Source organism: Colius striatus, chromosome 20 (genome assembly GCF_028858725.1).
Source record: "Colius striatus isolate bColStr4 chromosome 20, bColStr4.1.hap1, whole genome shotgun sequence".
NCBI classification, from domain to species: Eukaryota; Metazoa; Chordata; class Aves; order Coliiformes; family Coliidae; genus Colius; species Colius striatus.
Genome location: NC_084778.1, coordinates 3,514,245 through 3,530,257, shown reverse-complemented (window position 1 = coordinate 3,530,257; position 16,013 = coordinate 3,514,245). Strand labels below are relative to the sequence as shown.

Sequence of the window (16,013 nt, the reverse complement as noted above, 5' to 3'; positions counted from 1 at the left end):
TCCTTAAGATCTAGATGAGCTTCCAGAACTGTGATACAAAGCAGCACAGTGCTACAAATAGGGGAAGTAATTCTTTGCATGCTTAACCCCAAAAAAACTTTCATTCCAAGAGGGAGTTTGCATTTGTGGAAAAGCAGTGTACTTGAGACTTAAATACTCAGGAAACAGGGGCCTGAAACAAAGGGCTTGTGCCCGGACAAACTGCGTCTGTGAGCGTTGGTGCTGCTTAGTAGGCCTCTAAATGCTTTTGTATTCATCTCCAGCAATGTGCCCTTTAACAGAAATGGTTAGTGCTGCAGGAAACAAATAGTCTAAAGCTGAGCTGATCCTGTACTGCCAGTGCTACGAGGAGTTATGAAAGTCTTAGGGTACATTAGAGTGACCTGCAGATCCCTAACTCCTGTGGCATTATCTGATCACCCAGCTGAACCAGAAGAACTTGACCCTGAGTAATCGGTGCCGAGTATTTGACCGGTTCCAGGACACCATCTCTCAGCACGTTGTCAAAGTGGATTTCTTAAACCGAATCCATAAGAAACATCCTCCGAATCGCAGAGTTCTTCAGTCAGTAAAGAGAAAAGGTTTGAAGGTATGTGTAAACAAGTGGGTGTCAGTGAAATTCCTTGTGTCTGTCTTCGAGGTTGGAAGGGAAACCAGCATGTCCCGTAGGGATCACCTCTTGGGGCAGGAGGAAGAGGGTGGGGTCTGAATGAATGCGTTGGTGAGAGCTCTGGAAGTCAGCAGTTGCCGTTTCACTACGTGTAGGGTTTAAGAAGCTCTTTTTCTGCCAACTGTAAGGCTCAACTATTACAAGTAAGGCTTTAAGTCTAGCATAAGCACAGAAAGTACAACAACAAAACCTCCTGAATTGAGGCTGCTATATGTTCTGTGTTAAGGTCCAGAATATTTGCTGCCAGAATGCCTGAAAAATGCAATACAGATTTCTCTCCTTACTTGGCCTTTATTGCATGACTTCTTTTTATGCTGTACCCACCACGTTGTGCCGAAGTCATGCCTGACCCGAGGGAATAAAACCTATTAATTTCAGCCTAGCTGCATCAATTTAAAGTCCTCGGTCCTTGAAACTTGTAATGTGTTGTCTGCAGGGTTCCTTTGGGTAGGAAGCAGCAAACACCACGTGTAGTGCTGGTTAACTAAGTCATTCTTGAGTAATTGTTCTCATGTGTGCTCTTCTTTCTCTACAACGTAGGTTCCTGATGCTATAAAGTCCCAATACCGGCTTCCACCCCCGTTACTTGCGCCTGCAGCAATTAGAGATGGCGAGCTGATCTGTAACGGGATCCCCGAGGAACCCTTGCAGAAGCACCTTTTGAACACTGAGCACTTAGCCAGCCAGACAGAACAACAGGAGGTAAATGAAGTCAAATGCTTGGACTCCATGTCTGTAGTTGCTTTGGTACAAAGATCCTCTTCCATTTCAGTCACCATCAGAGCAGTCGTCTAGGAAACCAATCTGGAAGTCGTGTCTGGAGGTGATAGCTTGTCTTGTCTCTGACACTCTTGCCCATTAAAACTTCATTTTGGCTTTTCAGGTGAAATGTAAAACTCCTCCTTTGATACTTCAGGGAAGTGGTGAAATAGTCCTCTGGCCTTGAGTGAAGTGGAGAGCTTTCTGTCTAGATGTCATTTATTTCTTTGCTGAGGGGGAATACTTTCCACTTCGATTATGTAAGGCTGCTCTCTGGCATGTTTGTTTGTATGTTAACATCACATTTCTGGGCAGCTTTTTATTGCTGATAGAAGTGGACTTGTAAATCAAGGTCAAATGAATGTTTAAATGTTGTGTGAAACTCCTTGCCAGATTCCACAAGGCTTAGGCTTGTTGCTTTGCAATCAGTGGTTTAGTCGAGTCCTTCTGTTAGCTCAGGCGGGGTTCTTCTATGTGGCAGGTGCACATTCACCATGGAGCTTAAAACTTGGAATAAACCTTTTGGTCTTCCTCTACCTTGTTTAAAAGGAAAGCTGCTCTCCACCCCAACTTTGGTGGGTGACTCCCTATAGCACGAGGCAGATCAGCATTTCTTTCCAGCGTGCCACAGAGTAAGTTGGAGGGTTGTGTTTGGATAGAAGCCCATATTAGTGAAAGATGTGTTTGTAACTGGTTGAAGAGTTGCAACACTTAGCAAGAGAAGCAAGAGTTAGGGGTGAGGAAGTGCCTTCTCCCTCCTTTGTTCTCCTCATCCTTGTGTACTGTCCCTGGCACGGAGATCAACAGTATGTAATTTTGGTTGTGCTTTTATACCTCTGCACAAAATTACTTCCTGATTCTAGATGAGCCTCGGTGCAGATGCTGTAGTTCCAGGCTGCATCTGAGCAGACAGCAGCACAGTGAGGCAGCTGAATTTCTTTGAGCTGGGTGAACGATGGGGTAACTGTTGAGGTTTGGAGCCCTGTCTGCCTGTGGAGCTAACCTGTGCTTTTTCCCTTCCTCCCAGTGGCTCTGTAGTGTTGTTGCGCTCCAGTGCAGCATATTGAAACATTTATCTGCTAAGCAGATGACTTCGCTTTGGGACTCTGAACAAACAGAGAAGGCTGATATTAAGCCTGTTATTGTGGCGGACGGCTCACTCGCCAACCCTTACCAGGCAGCTGACAAGGCACCCACACCTTCCCTCTATTCCATGTCATCCTGCACCTCAGGGATTACTGCCCAGAATTCCTTGAGCTCCTCGCAATCCCAGCAGACTTTGTCACAGGAAGATGTCAACTGCAGCTCTTGTATAGAGAAATCCAAGAAGGTGTCATCTTGCGGGACTTCGAACGGGCCAACGGCCTCTGACATCAAAGTCAACGGTCCCCATTTCTGTGGCGTTTCATCCGAATCCTCAGCACAGTTGACTGACTCCCAGAGGCTGGTTGCATCTGGTAACACAATACCTGTCTTGTCTCATCGGCAAACGTGGCCTCGGCCCCTCACGCCCCCAGCAACTTGTGGACTCCTGAATCACACCACGGGAACCATCGTCAAAACGGAGAACGTCGCGGGACCCGTTTCTTGCGCACAAAGGGGTTCCGTGCCGGTCACAAGCATGCCTACGTCCGCATCGAGCTGCTGCGCCAGCCTGGAGACCACCAGCACTTTGCAAAGAAAGAATGTGCAGACACAGATAGGACCTCCGCTGACGGCAGACCTGCGGTCTGTGGGCTCCCCTCTCACTGCCACGAGGGCTCTCACCCCTCCGCAGGCTCCAGGAGATGGGATCTCTGCTGTTGGGTCTACAAACAGATTCTGTTCACCAGCACCACCTTCAGGTACGTGTTGAACAGCCCATCTTGGCCCTGGGGACTGGGAAAGTTGTCGGGTTACTCTCAGCCTCAGGACTCTAGCCAGCATGCCCTTGTTTAACTGGGAGCTGGGTTTTTGTGGAGAGCTCGGAGACGTTTCTCCTCTGTCCTAGGGCCCTTCATGGGAGCCATGGGATGTGTTTTTCCTGGCTGTGCATACCTGAGAGGGGAACTCTCCTATAAAGCAGGATAGTAGGTCAGTTTAATTTTGGGAAGCAACAGTAGTTTTGGGTCAGCTGGCTGCTGTCTCTCTCAGTGTCAAGAACTGGCCTCTCTGGTGTTGCTTTAAAACCTCTCTTTTAAAGCACTGGTTTGATTGCAAGGTGGTCCTTCACACGAGAGCAGCAGTCTGGTCTGGCATCTCATCCTGTGATCCCTGTACACGTGTAACTGTTCTGTTCTGGCAATGGTCGTGTCCCCTAGTACAGGTGTGTTTGAAGTCCTCGGCAGCACAGCCTTGATGGTAGAGAAGTGTGGACTTGGGAAGATACAGGGTGATCAGTATCTGCCAGTCTGATCATACAGGGTATTTATGGGTTGGGTATACCTTCCCTGTTCTGAGTTGTACCTTGCTGTTAGCATATATATATATCCATTCTTCAATGTAAAAACATGAAGTCAGAGAAGCTGATAGATGTTGAAGTCAGAGTAACCACCCATAACTGAAATTTTGCTAGCATAAGCTAGCACTTAAAACCTTCTCCTCTCTTCCTCCACACCAGCTCAGCACTCAAATTATTAAACCCTTAGTGCAGGTTTGAAGCAGTGGCTCGGAAGCGTGTGATTGCCTGTCCCTGCTCCTGCAGCTCTGGCTGCTGCTGAGTGACTGCAAGCAACAGACAATGTCATTTTATTGTTCTGTTTTTAAAGAATCCTTAATGATTAACTTCTGAGCTTTACCTCATGTTTGGAAGTAGCTCCTGGAGTGCTTGGCCTCCTTGCTGAACAGATTGGCTTACTCTGAGGCTGCCAGTTCGACCGTGCCCTGCTTAGAAATGCAAGGCTGGGAGAAGTTTTGTTAGAGGAAGTGAGGCCACACTACAGAAAACTTCGTACCTGTGCTTTGAAGAGCACTGCAAACCCCACAGAATTTATCAGTTCCTTAATAGGTTAAATGATTGCATTTGGTGCAATTATACATTATACAAAATGCAGATGAAAACATCCTTTTGGTGCAGTGTCCCTTGGGAAAGGTGTGTAGGTATTTGGCTTTTCCATCTGACATGATGCCTCTGTAACAAATGTGAAGTGATGGTGTGCAGGCTTTGTTGCTGAGTACAAAGACACAAGTAATTCATCACTTTTTTTCCCCCCCCCTCCCCTATAAATTTCAGACATATAATAGTTCTGCTTGTAAGCAAACCATCTCCAAAGGTCTGATACCAACAGTGCATTAAAGGGATTTTGTTTCCTGGCATTTGCCATTGCCTCTTTCAGCTGAGTAGTCACTGCCAAAGCAAAGCAGTAGGTTTTTATTTTGTAAATAATAAAATCTGTTTATGACTGTCACATTCTTGCTAGACAGTGAGATAAACCCCAGACTTGGTAACCCTGCAGAAGTAAAAATGGGACACTTGTCCTTTTTATGTGTGTTCAGACCTAGACAAGCTACTTGGCAAATGTCTCTAGGCTTAGCAAGCTCTTCAAGCTCCTGGGGACTTGGTGCTTGGCCTTTCCAGTCTCTGTAAGACATCATTTACAGTCTTTCATTGCTGCTGCTGCTTCAAACAGGGAGTAGGAAAGTGTATAGATCCAAAATTCCCCTGACAACTGGAGGTGAGAGGCGGAAGCTGGCAGTTGTGTTGAAGGCACACACTAGTCCTTCTGTGAGGAGGAGGAGAAAGCTAATGGCCTCTAATTCAGGCCTTTTTCAAAGCATGGCTATGAGCAAAATTAGTCATTGTGAGCAGCTTGGAAGCCAAGTGCAGCCTGAGGGCTGGGTGCATGTCTTGCCAACGTCACAGTGACATATCTTTTCTGCACCATCTTTCTCTGTAGATGGTAAGGTCAGTCCCAGCACCTTATCCATAGGAAGCGCTTTACCCTCATCACTCACTTCAAACTCTGCAGCTATGTTGGACCTCACCAGCTCCCTGAAAGCATTTATGGACGGTGGTGAGTATTTAGTTTATTCTCTCAGTCTCTGCCGTGTGTTTTGCTTCCCTAGAGCATTTGTACTCTGCTTAAGGAGAAGTTCCAGAGATAAAGAAGGGTTGCAGTCAGGTGAGGGTGGGACTGGGTATACATTACCTTAAACATGTCACATGCTTCCCTACTTGTAGTGTTGCCAAGGCAGCAAGGCCAGTGAAGTGTTTCTGCCTGAAGCTTTTCTGGGGAACGATCACAAAGCTATTGCACCGGGCTGCTTTCCAGGTGGAACTCACATGCAGCAACCTGCAGCCCTGCCATGTTTAAGCTGCAATCCAGAGCTGTTCCCGACGGGCATAAAGTCCAGCAACAATCGATCTTGTAGGCGAGCAGTCACCTGAGTGGTGATGCTCTAATGGGTCAGTTAATTTTCTGATTTATTTCTGCTTCTCTCAATCTTCTCCTAGACTGGCCCATTTTTTAGTATTTTCCTTTTGTTGCACTTGGCAAGAAATGCCAAAACCTTAGTGGAGTGACTTCAGGAGGAGGAGATTGCTGAACAGCAATCGTCAGGAGTATAGCGAGGCTGTTGCCACAGACTTCTCCATCTGAAGAACGGCCTTTCTGGTGTTGCCAGTGTGACCCTCTGTTCTTGGGTGAATCCTGACTGCTCAACCTGCCCAGACTCACCTCTTGCTCTTGGGAAAGGGCTGCTATAGCTCTGCTTCTTCTGCTTGTCGTTTTAATTGTCACCCATGTGGAGAAAGCTCTTGGAAGAAGAGGTTAGCCAGCCTGCTTGCTGCCAGAAAGCAGACCTCTGCAGGGCTTTACAAATATAAACACTTCAAAACTATCAGCAACAGATCTGCCTTAAAGCTCAGTGATAATATTGTCTGTATTGCCCTGTTTGGTTTAATTGACCCTGCCACGAAAGCGCGTGACTCGAGAATGAGCTTGTGGCAGCTTCAAAGGTGGTTACAGCTTTCCTCTGTAATGCAGGGTTAGACTTTAACTAAAGAGTGAAGCTCCACGAGAAGGACCCAACCTGCTGCCCAAAGGAGTGTGATGTCCACCTCTGCAGACCTGTTGGTTCTGAGCCAAACCTGCAGATTTTATCAGTCCTTATTCCCCTAAACGTCGGTTTGCTGCCTGAATTGTAGCTCTCTGGCCATTGCTGGCACTCTCCTCACACACTGCTCACAGGAGATGGGATGAAGTAGTAGCTCACTTCCATGTAAGATTCTTGATATTGCCAAATTTGACAAGTCTTTGCCGTTGAAGCAAAGGGCGAGTTTGAGAGTGGGACAGTTAAATCCCCTGCAGCTCAGATTGCACCCTTTCCATGAATAACTCACTAATTGCTTTTTGTTTATTAACAGAGATTGAGATAAATATGCTGGATGAGCAGCTGATCAAGTTTCTGGCCTTGCAGAGAATACATCAGCTCTTTCCTTCCAAAGCTCAGTCTCTAGTGAGCAGTGTCAGTTCCCATCAGCAATCTCCTGTGGGAAACCACATTGAAGGTAAGAGCAGCCCTAGAATAGTTGGTTTATGTTGAGATGTAGCTTTGTGGCACTCCCTTGCCTGTTCATTGAAGATCTCTCTCTTCTTCTGGTGTCTGCCTGTCACATTTCTTTCCTCTCTTCCCCCTGCTCTGGATATCCACTGGCCAGAAACTCCTTCAGGTCCCTTTGCTTAATTACAATTATGGCAATGGAAATATCTTCAGTAACTTCTGATTTTCTGCTGGAAATCTGTAGTGAAGTTGTGCTTTTTTCATCTTGGAATTATCAAGAAATGGGAAGGTTCAGCTGCTTTTTTGTTTGGTTGAGTTTTTTCTCCTCAGCTTTGAGATGGACAAGAGAAATATGTGAATTCCTGTTCTCTCTGGCAAAGCTGCTTGTGAGAGAAGCACCTGAACAGGAGGAGTTGAGGCACATCACAGATGTGTGACATTGTCATTGCCCCTTCAGAATAATGTCACTGTTGAGCTGAAACTCTAAATGCAACTAATGGAAAACAACTTGTGCTTCTGTTGGAAGTCTCCAGATTCCTGAGTTCAGCGTTGGCTTTGCTTATGGCTGCTGCTATTGGCATGCCAACACCTAAAGCTGCAGGAGGAGCAGGGCTTCATGTTCCTCTGCATGCAGCCAGCCCATTTAATCTGCTTTCAAGCATCAACTGGACAGCCTTGTTGTGGGAGCAGTTGTCTGCTCCCCTTCTGCTAAGCCTGGGGGGTAAATATCCAAGAGAAGATCTTTGGAGGTCTGTTATCTAATCTGCAGGGGCTGTGCTTGCCAGCTCACTCGCTGCTGTAGCATTACAGCATTCTCTACATGCTCTGTCAATCTTCTTTTGAACGTGGCTGTAAGACACAGCACCAGGCTGGGGCATGAACTGTGTTCCTGTTCGTAACAGAAGAGCTCTGGAAAATCTTCAGCAGTCTGCCTTTCAAAAAGCAGATTGCTACTGTGATAACCCTTTTGGGGCAGGAACGATGCATCCAGCCGACTGTTCAGCACTGCTGAGATATAAAATGATAGATGCAAAGCCTTTAGTGAGCCCTGTTGAGCTGGCAGAGAGCTGAGAGGCTTTGTGTGGGCAGAGGTGGGACCCTGTGTGTTTCAGCTGTGTGGGGTGGCTGCCTGTCCAGTGATGCCACACAACCTGGCCAATGTTCTTGATGTAGATGATTCTGCAGACAGTCTCTTTTAATCCTCATATTCTCTGTTCTTGGATTTCACACTCTTGGGATAAAACTGTCAAGTAGATATGGTATCAGGAGAGGCCTAAACTGTGCTTATCTCCGAAAGACAGCTGCTGAAATCCTGACTAGGCTCGTGTGCTCCACCAGTTTGATACCTGTTCCACAGAAGATTCTATGTACAGTTAATGTGGGCACATGAGGGTGTGTGATTGGGACTTCACTGCCAGGGAGGTGCTCTGGAGGCTCCTCCTTGGAGCAGCTGTTGCCCAGTTTGCCATTGGGACCCACCTGAGGATCAAGGAGTCCACCCAGTGAATCATCCTGTCCTGGGAGCTGGGCTGGTCCTCAGACAATCCCCCTTTTACCTGGGTGTTCTTCCTGCAGCCTCACTAGAAGTGAAATCACAGCTGTTAAGTTGGTGACATTCACCAGCACTGTTTTTTTAGTAAGTGTCACTTTGACAGCAGGACTCAGCTCTTTGATTAACCAAAGTGGAAGAGATTAAGAAAGAAGGCAGTGGTAACAGGCTTGTGTTTTCCTGTGTGGCTGTATTGTGCACACTCAGTATTAATGTTCTTCCAGTTGCATGGCTTGTGTGGGTCACTGCAGAGAGCAGTTTAATGACTGGCAAAAGGTGTTTAAATGCAGAAACATTCCTAGAGGGTTGGGGATTGGACTTCAGGCTAAAGTTGACTCCATCCTCCTTAGAGTCTGTGCTTTCTGGGGAGTCCAGCACTGGGGAGCTGAGGTGGAGCAGCCTTCATGGCTGATAACATTGTTGAAGTAATTTCCTTTTATCTTGCAGCTCAAAGAAAGGAAGTGCAAGCCCGGGCAGTGTTCTATCCTCTGATGGGCTTAGGGGGTGCAGTCAATATGTGCTATCGGACTCTCTACATTGGGACAGGTGAGTAGCTTTATCCTGCTCTCCCCATTCAGTGATTCTTCCTGACCCTCTCTAAGTGTTTTCCAAGTGGATGTTGGAGAAAACATCCCTATTGGCCACTTGTCCCGGGCTTCCTTGTCCTGGGATTCCTCACTACAGAGGAATGTGGTTATGCCTCACCCTCTTGAATCTCTGTGAGCTTGTATCTTTATAACCCAGCTGGCATCAAAATGAGCACGATGACTGTCCTGGAGATTGAATCCTTGGTTGTTTCAGAGAAGAGTTACAGTTTGCTTGCAGGACTCGTTTCTTTCTGCTTAGATTCTTCTGAAGCTCTGGATAGACCCAGTAACTGAAATGCTCTTCAACCTTCCTGGAGCTGCTAAGCTTCCCTTCCCCCACCCAAACTTTATTCAGTGGTGGCTTATCTCAGCATTATTCATGCAGGCCTGGGAGCTCAGACAAAGGCAGTTGCTCCCCTGTTGTTTTGCTAATTGAAGTTTAATTCTATCTGTTGTTCTCTGCTGCTTGACAGTTTTGGGTTTTTTTTCTGAACTGTATTGAGCCTGTTTTGTCTTCCCCATGGACAGGAGCTGATATGGATGTGTGCCTTACAAGCTATGGTCACTGTAACTATGTGTCTGGCAAACACGCCTGCATATTCTATGATGAGGTGAGTGTTTGAGTGGGGTGTTTTAAGAAAGAATACATTATGATTTGGCATGCCTGGCAGTAGGGAGCTGGAGATGCAGGCAGCAGGTTGTCTTTGTGTGTTACTCCTTTGTGGACTACAGAGTAAAGAGCCAGGGCTGTGAATGGTTTCACACCAGCGAAGGCTGTGTCAGCGTTTTCTGTCAGACCCTTTGCTGAAGCACAGAGCTCTGCCAGCGTGATTTCTCTGAGCTAACTGCTTGTGGACAAAGACTGACCACAAGGAAGCACTGTCACTGCTGGTGTCTCGGGGAAAGAACAGGTCATAGAAACTGTATGATATTTTTTGATCCATCTGCCTTGTTAATAAAAGCTGAACTTGATGTGTCAACACCAACCCCCAGCTGGAACAAAACAGGGAACTGCTCCGAGTCTCTCGCCTTCAGATGTGATGGTGTTGGTTTGCCCATCTGCAGTGCTCTATAAATTGTTTAACTAACATTTCAGCCTAGCTCTCAGCATAAACCAAGATCTACAGTTGCTCCTTAACTACAGCTGAGAGATCAGTTTGTTCTTGAAGCAAATAGGCTGGCGGGTCTGCCAATAAACACACTGCTGGAGATGTCTCCAGGCATGGAAACACTCTTTGAAGCAAGATAAGAGTCTTTTATATCACCATTTGTCAACCAGCTACTGAGCAGGATTCAGGATTAACCCAGAGCTGGCTTTAGCCATTCCTCCACTGCCCTGCAAGCCACAGAACACACTCTGTAATGGGATCCAGACTGTAAATCTATGTTGAAGCATCTCCTCACAGTGGTCAATCCTAAATGAGGCTTTAGGCACTGAACTTCTTCATACTCCAGCTGGCCTCCCATGGCTATGGTCACTCTAGAGGGAGAATTTCCTCCTCCTCAGCTCACTGCTGTTTCTGGCCGCTGGCCAGCTCATGCTTGGTCTTGGTCTCTGCTGTCTAGCAGGTTACTTGAAAACTTACTCCCCTGTGCATGAGGAGGTTATTTTTTTTGTAACTTGCTTAAAGCTCTGTAATCTCTGAGGGACAAGGTCTGCAGCCCTCAGATGATTCCTGGGAGCTGACCTGAAATCTCCTCCACTCTGTCAACATTCTCTGCAAAGCTCAGCTGAGCGTGACGCCGCTTGTGTAACTCCATGTGTCATGGTAACATCTCCTGGCATTTTGGTGTCTGCAAAAGGCCTGTAAGGCCCAGACTGTCTGTCTCTTGCAGCTGCTGCAGCACACTGGCATCCCTCTTGTGTCTGCTTTCCAAAGCACATCTCCTCCCTGATAGGCACAGGTCTAAGGCCAAGTTGGTGTCTCACGTGCCTGTTAAAATGGTGTGTTCACTTGGTGAGAGCTGGCTTTTGAACCCCTGTTTCCAAAAGATCCATTTGTCCAAGTGTTGAAGGTAAAACCCACTTCCCTTCAATGCTGCTTTGGCCTTCCTGGAAAGCAGCTCTTGCTGGAAATCTCGCTGCTCTGTGGGCATGAGCCATGCAGGAGGATCGGGTTGGTGGTCTCTGAAGCTGGAGGTCATTTAATTCCCCTTATTTAACCGTAGGGAGAGAGGAGTTGTGTTTCAGTGCTCCAAAGGGCTATGCAGCCAGAAGCCTTTCTGCTTTGATGTCTACATTCTCTCCTCTCTTCCTCTTTTTTCCAGAATACAAAACATTACGAGCTGTTGAACTACAGTGAGCATGGGACTACCGTCGACAATGTTCTGTATTCCTGTGACTTCTCGGAGAAGATGACGCCCACTCCTCCCAGCAGTATTGTTGCCAAAGTGCAGAGTGTGATAAGTGAGTGCTTAACCCCATGGAACACCACAGGGAGCTATGGGCAGTGGGTGAAAAGTGGTTGCTTGTTGCTGCCCCTTGTTGTGCAGCGACTGGCTCATCTCTTGAAACAGGACTGTCTTCATGGGCCTGGGTTAGACAAGACCTTGCTCTGTGGGCCTGGGGAGTCAACCCCGCTCCAGGTCCCTGCCCTCTGCTTTTGAGATGCTCTGAGGGGATTCCCCAGACATTCCCCAGACATTCCCCAGACATTCCCCAGACATTCCCCATTCCCAGGCTGTGAGCTACAGCCACCCCATCCCTGCATGGGTTACTCCTGCTCTCCTCCATGGGCTTTCTCTTTGTCTTTTACCTGATGAAACAGATGTGTGAATGCTTCTCTCAGGGCTGTGGGGACATTCCTGTTTCTCTTTTACCAGCTGCCTCCTGCAGACTCAAGTGCCTCATGTCTGGAGGATCTCACCCCTGAGGCACCTCAGCAGTAGCTCCCTTTGATAAGAACAAGCCCCCACTGCCCTGTCCCAAACTTACTTTTTTCTTCTTCTTCTCCAGAACGACATAAAAGTAGAAAACAAGAAGAGGAGCCGCATGAAGAAGCAGCTGTGATGAATTCACAGGCACAAGGGCAGCATCGGAAACCCTGTAACTGCAAAGCCAGCAGCTCCAGCTTAATAGGAGGCAGCGGGGCTGGCTGGGAGGGGACAGCCCTGCTCCACCACGGCAGTTACATCAAGCTGGGCTGCCTGCAGTTTGTTTTCAGCATTACCGAATTTGCGACCAAACAGCCCAAGGGGGACACTGCCTTAGTACAAGACATGGACTTGGAGGAGAAGCTTTCTCTGAAACCCCACCAGGTGCCCGTGCTGCGGTCCAACTCAGTTCCCTAGGAAATTTTAGGAAAGAGAGCTTTTTTTTTTTTGGAGTAAGGAAAAAAAAAAAAAAAACAAACAAAAGACCCTCAGACTCTTGCAATGCAAAACTGTACAGACCGAGGTGGGATTTTGTGTGTCGGCCCAGAGACTGTTCACACACCGTTTGCATGACATGAAGAACGTTTAACTTTTTTTAATTTTTTCTTCTTTGCTCAAGTTTTAGGGGCATTTGCACATATATTTGTACTATACATTTCATTTTAAAAGGAAAACTGCAGTGAGAGCAGGACGTGTCAGAGCGAGGGGCGACCGCTGTCTGACTCGAGGACTCTCTCTGACAGATAGTTCCCACGCAGTTGTAAAATAATCAGAAACTTGTTCTATTTTGTGCCAGTGACAATAGTTTTATATTAAAAGAGAAATACAGTTTTCATACAGCAAATCTATACAATATCATTGTTTTATTTAATGTAAAGAAGCGCTCTTCTTCCCACAGTTATTTTTCCCCCCATCCCTCCCCGCTATGGTTGCACTACAAGTAGCTACTGTGTATTATGGGCAGTGAGAAATGAGTTCTTTTCCTGGTGTCCATCCTATTTTTTAATTTCAGATAAGGAAAAGTGTTGGGATTCTGTGTAAATACGTCAGTGATGGCATTTTTCAATGTTTTAAAGCTGTGTACAGTGCTACATGTGGTATGACGTTCCTCAAATTGTCTATTGTAGCAGATCGTTTGTCGTAACCCGTCTGTCTCTTTCGTTTCTATTGCCACCTCCCCGCAGCAGAACAGCTAGTTCCACTGTACATAGTAATGGTAACATTTTAGACTTTACAGAAACTTTCCTGTATTCTGTATATAAAAAAAAAATACTTCACATTCTGTTTTCTGACTGTCTTGTCTTCACTCTGTCACCACAACCTCGAGTGTCTGATGGCAGAAGAGGAGCCCGAGCTGCAGGGGGGCTGTGCCGGCATGGAGGCAGCCTGGTGTCCTGCATGTGGGGATGGGGCAGGATGCTGCTGGTCAGGGAGGGTGAGGGGGAGGTTGAGGAAGGGTTTGGGTTGAAGGGGACCAGTGGAGGTGATGGTGTGGTACTGGGATGTCTTCAACTCATCATCTCTGCCCTGCCTGGGGCTGTTGCCAGGGTTGAGGCACCTCTCGGGGAAGGGGTGACCATGCAGGGCTGATGGCTATGCAGGGGCTGTCTCTCCGGGCTGGGGGTGATGAACGCTGGCGGCTCCCCCCACCTCAACTCCGCGGGGCAGCGCATGTGTCGTGTGGGCACACAAAGGCCTCGGCACACCGTCCCCTGGGGCCGCTCACCACACGCTGCGCTTGCGAAAGCCGCGGCCGTTGCCCCCGTCCTCCTCCTCCTCCTCCTTCCCGCCCCGGGGAGGCGGGGCGGCCCGGGCCGGGCGCCGTGGCGGCGGCGGCGGGATGGGCTGGGCGCTGCTGGGCGCGGGGCTGCTCATGGCCCTCTACACGCTGCTCCGATACGGGCTGCGCCGGGCCCCGCCGCCCCGCGCCCGCGCCGCGCTCCGCGGCATCACCGCCATCGTCACCGGTGAGCGCCGGGCGCGGCCTGGCCCGGGCCCCCTGCGGGCCCGGCCCCGCGCTCACCGCCGCTCCGCTCCTTCTGCTCCTCAGGGGGAAGCGGCGGCATCGGGGCGGCCACGGCGCTGGAGTTGGCCCGCGGCGGAGCCCGCGTCGTCCTGGCGGCCCGCAGCGCCGTGCGGGGAGAGGCCACGGCCCGCCGCATCCGCACGGTGAGCCCCGCCGCGCCGGGACACCCCCGGGACACCCCCGGGCACACCGTGGCACATCCTATGGACGCTCCCACTCCCCCAGCAGTCCCCGCCAGCACCCCAGGGGGACCCTTGGGACACCCCCGTGGGACACCCACATGGGACATCGTGGACATGACATGGGCAGCCCCAGGACATCCATAGGCACCCTCAGCACACCCTGATGTACCCCTACAGGACACCCCCAAGGCACATCCCCACTCACTCTGAGGCAGGGGCACCCCCAGCCATGGCACGGGGCAACCCCCCTACTCCTGAGCCTATTGCAGCCCCCTCACCCTGAGTCAGATCCAGCCCCCAGCGAGTCCCCCTGGCTGGATCCAGCCCCCTCCCTGCCCTGGGCAGGGTGTTTTCCCCCTGGGCCCTGCCCCAGGCTGAGCTGTGCCCACAGGAGACGGGGAACGCGGAGGTGCGGTTCATGCAGCTGGACCTGGCCAGCCTGCGCTCGGTGCGAGCCTTCGCCAGCACCTTCCTGCGCCAGGAGCCCCAGCTGCACCTCCTCATCAACAATGCAGGTGAGCACTGCGACTCCCCCCGTTACCTCCCCATCCTCTCTGCACCCCCCATCGACCGCCATTGCCTCCTTTACAGGGGTGAGCGCCGGGGGCACGACAGAGGACGGCTTCAGCCTCACCTTCCAGGTGAACCACCTGGGCCATTTCCTGCTGACCCAGCTGCTGCTGGAGCGGCTGCGGAGCTGCGCGCCGAGCCGCGTGGTCATCGTGGCCTCCCGCGCGCACTGCGCCGGCCGCCTGCGCCTGCACGCCTTGGGCCGCCCGCCCCCCGGCCCGCTGTCGACCTTCCAGGACTACTGCGACAGCAAACTGGCCAACGTGCTGCATGCCCGCGAGCTGGCCACGCGCCTGCAGGACACGCAGGTGACGTGCTATGCCGTGCACCCAGGTAGGGACTCGGGGCCAGTGGGACTGGGTGGGTAACCAGCCCCGTGCTCAGAGCTGCCTTTACGTGGTGCAGCCTCGGCACAGATGCATTTTGCACTGTGCATCCCTGGCATGAAATATGTTTGCGTGTTGTGTCCCCGGCACAGATTGCCCTTGCACACAGCACCATGCACCACTCAGCCACACGCAACCAGCCTTGCGAGGGTGCAGCCACAGCAGAGCTGCTCCTGCCAAGGCCGCCGTGGCGTGGCCACTTCCATTTCTTGCAGCACAGCAGCCGGCTCCTGCGTGGGCCGTTCCCCACCAGGAGCTGGTGCGTGACGTGGCCGCTTCCCCTGGCCCCAGGGTTCGTCAACACCGAGCTCTTCCGCCACGCGCCGCTCTGGCTGAAGCCGCTGCTCCTGCCGCTGGCCTGGCTCTTCTTCCTCGACGCAGCTGAGGGCGCCCAGACCTCCCTGCACTGCGCCACGCAAGAGGGCCTCGAGCGCTTCAGCGGCCGCTACTTCACCGACTGCCGCCTGCAGGAGCCGTGGCCGGCAGCCCGCGATGACCAGCTGGCCCGGGAGCTCTGGGACGCCAGCGAGAGGCTGGTGGGGCTGGTGGGGAGCGAGGGGAGCCCCTCGCCAGCCCCTGCTGCTGCCCTGCAATAAAGTGACGGTGCTGGAAGGGAACGGGCCTGTCAGTCAGCTCCTGTGCGTGGAGGCGGACGAGGAGGGCGGCGCAGCACGGGGCCAGGCAGTCCCTATAGCCCCTGTACACACACACACGCATGCATGGAAAGACACACACATGCTGCAGTGCACATGCCCTGCCCTGCAGGGCACACACCAGCGCACATGCCCTGCCCTGCCGAGCACACTTGCCACCTCGCACGCCCATGCACACGGACACGCGGCGCCCAACATGGCGGCGGCGCGCGTTCACCCCCTTCGCCCCTCCCCGACCTTCCCAAGATGGCGGCGGCCGTCAGCCGCAGCGGCGGG

General features: G+C 50.8%; 2 protein-coding genes across 5 annotated transcripts in view; both read left to right on the top strand.

Moving 5' to 3' along the window:
* The window catches only part of PHF12 (PHD finger protein 12), a 32,607-nt gene extending 19,408 nt beyond the window's left edge, over window positions 1-13,199 (top strand). Inside the window, exons 7-15 of one of the 4 annotated variants that reach the window (XM_062012182.1) lie at window positions 425-589; window positions 1,211-1,372; window positions 2,457-3,273; window positions 5,305-5,421; window positions 6,774-6,917; window positions 8,907-9,005; window positions 9,575-9,657; window positions 11,315-11,453; window positions 12,003-13,199. In XM_062012182.1, coding sequence (XP_061868166.1) covers window positions 425-589; window positions 1,211-1,372; window positions 2,457-3,273; window positions 5,305-5,421; window positions 6,774-6,917; window positions 8,907-9,005; window positions 9,575-9,657; window positions 11,315-11,453; window positions 12,003-12,337 — 2,061 coding nt within the window. In that variant the 3' untranslated portion in view covers window positions 12,338-13,199. Of the gene's footprint in view, window positions 1-424; window positions 590-1,210; window positions 1,373-2,456; window positions 3,274-5,304; window positions 5,422-5,588; window positions 5,814-6,393; window positions 6,753-6,773; window positions 6,918-8,906; window positions 9,006-9,574; window positions 9,658-11,314; window positions 11,454-12,002 lie in introns of those variants that run through there. The other 3 variants (XM_062012183.1, XM_062012185.1, XM_062012184.1) reach the window with 3 other exon arrangements.
* A 561-nt stretch (window positions 13,200-13,760) lies between these two features.
* On the top strand, window positions 13,761-15,701 carry DHRS13 (dehydrogenase/reductase 13). The gene is made up of 5 exons (XM_062012363.1): window positions 13,761-13,887; window positions 13,971-14,089; window positions 14,520-14,643; window positions 14,720-15,031; window positions 15,376-15,701. The coding sequence occupies exons 1-5, from the start codon at window positions 13,761-13,763 to the stop codon at window positions 15,678-15,680; spliced, it is 987 nt and encodes a 328-aa protein (XP_061868347.1). The 3' UTR covers window positions 15,681-15,701.
* The last annotated feature ends 312 nt before the right edge of the window (window positions 15,702-16,013 follow it).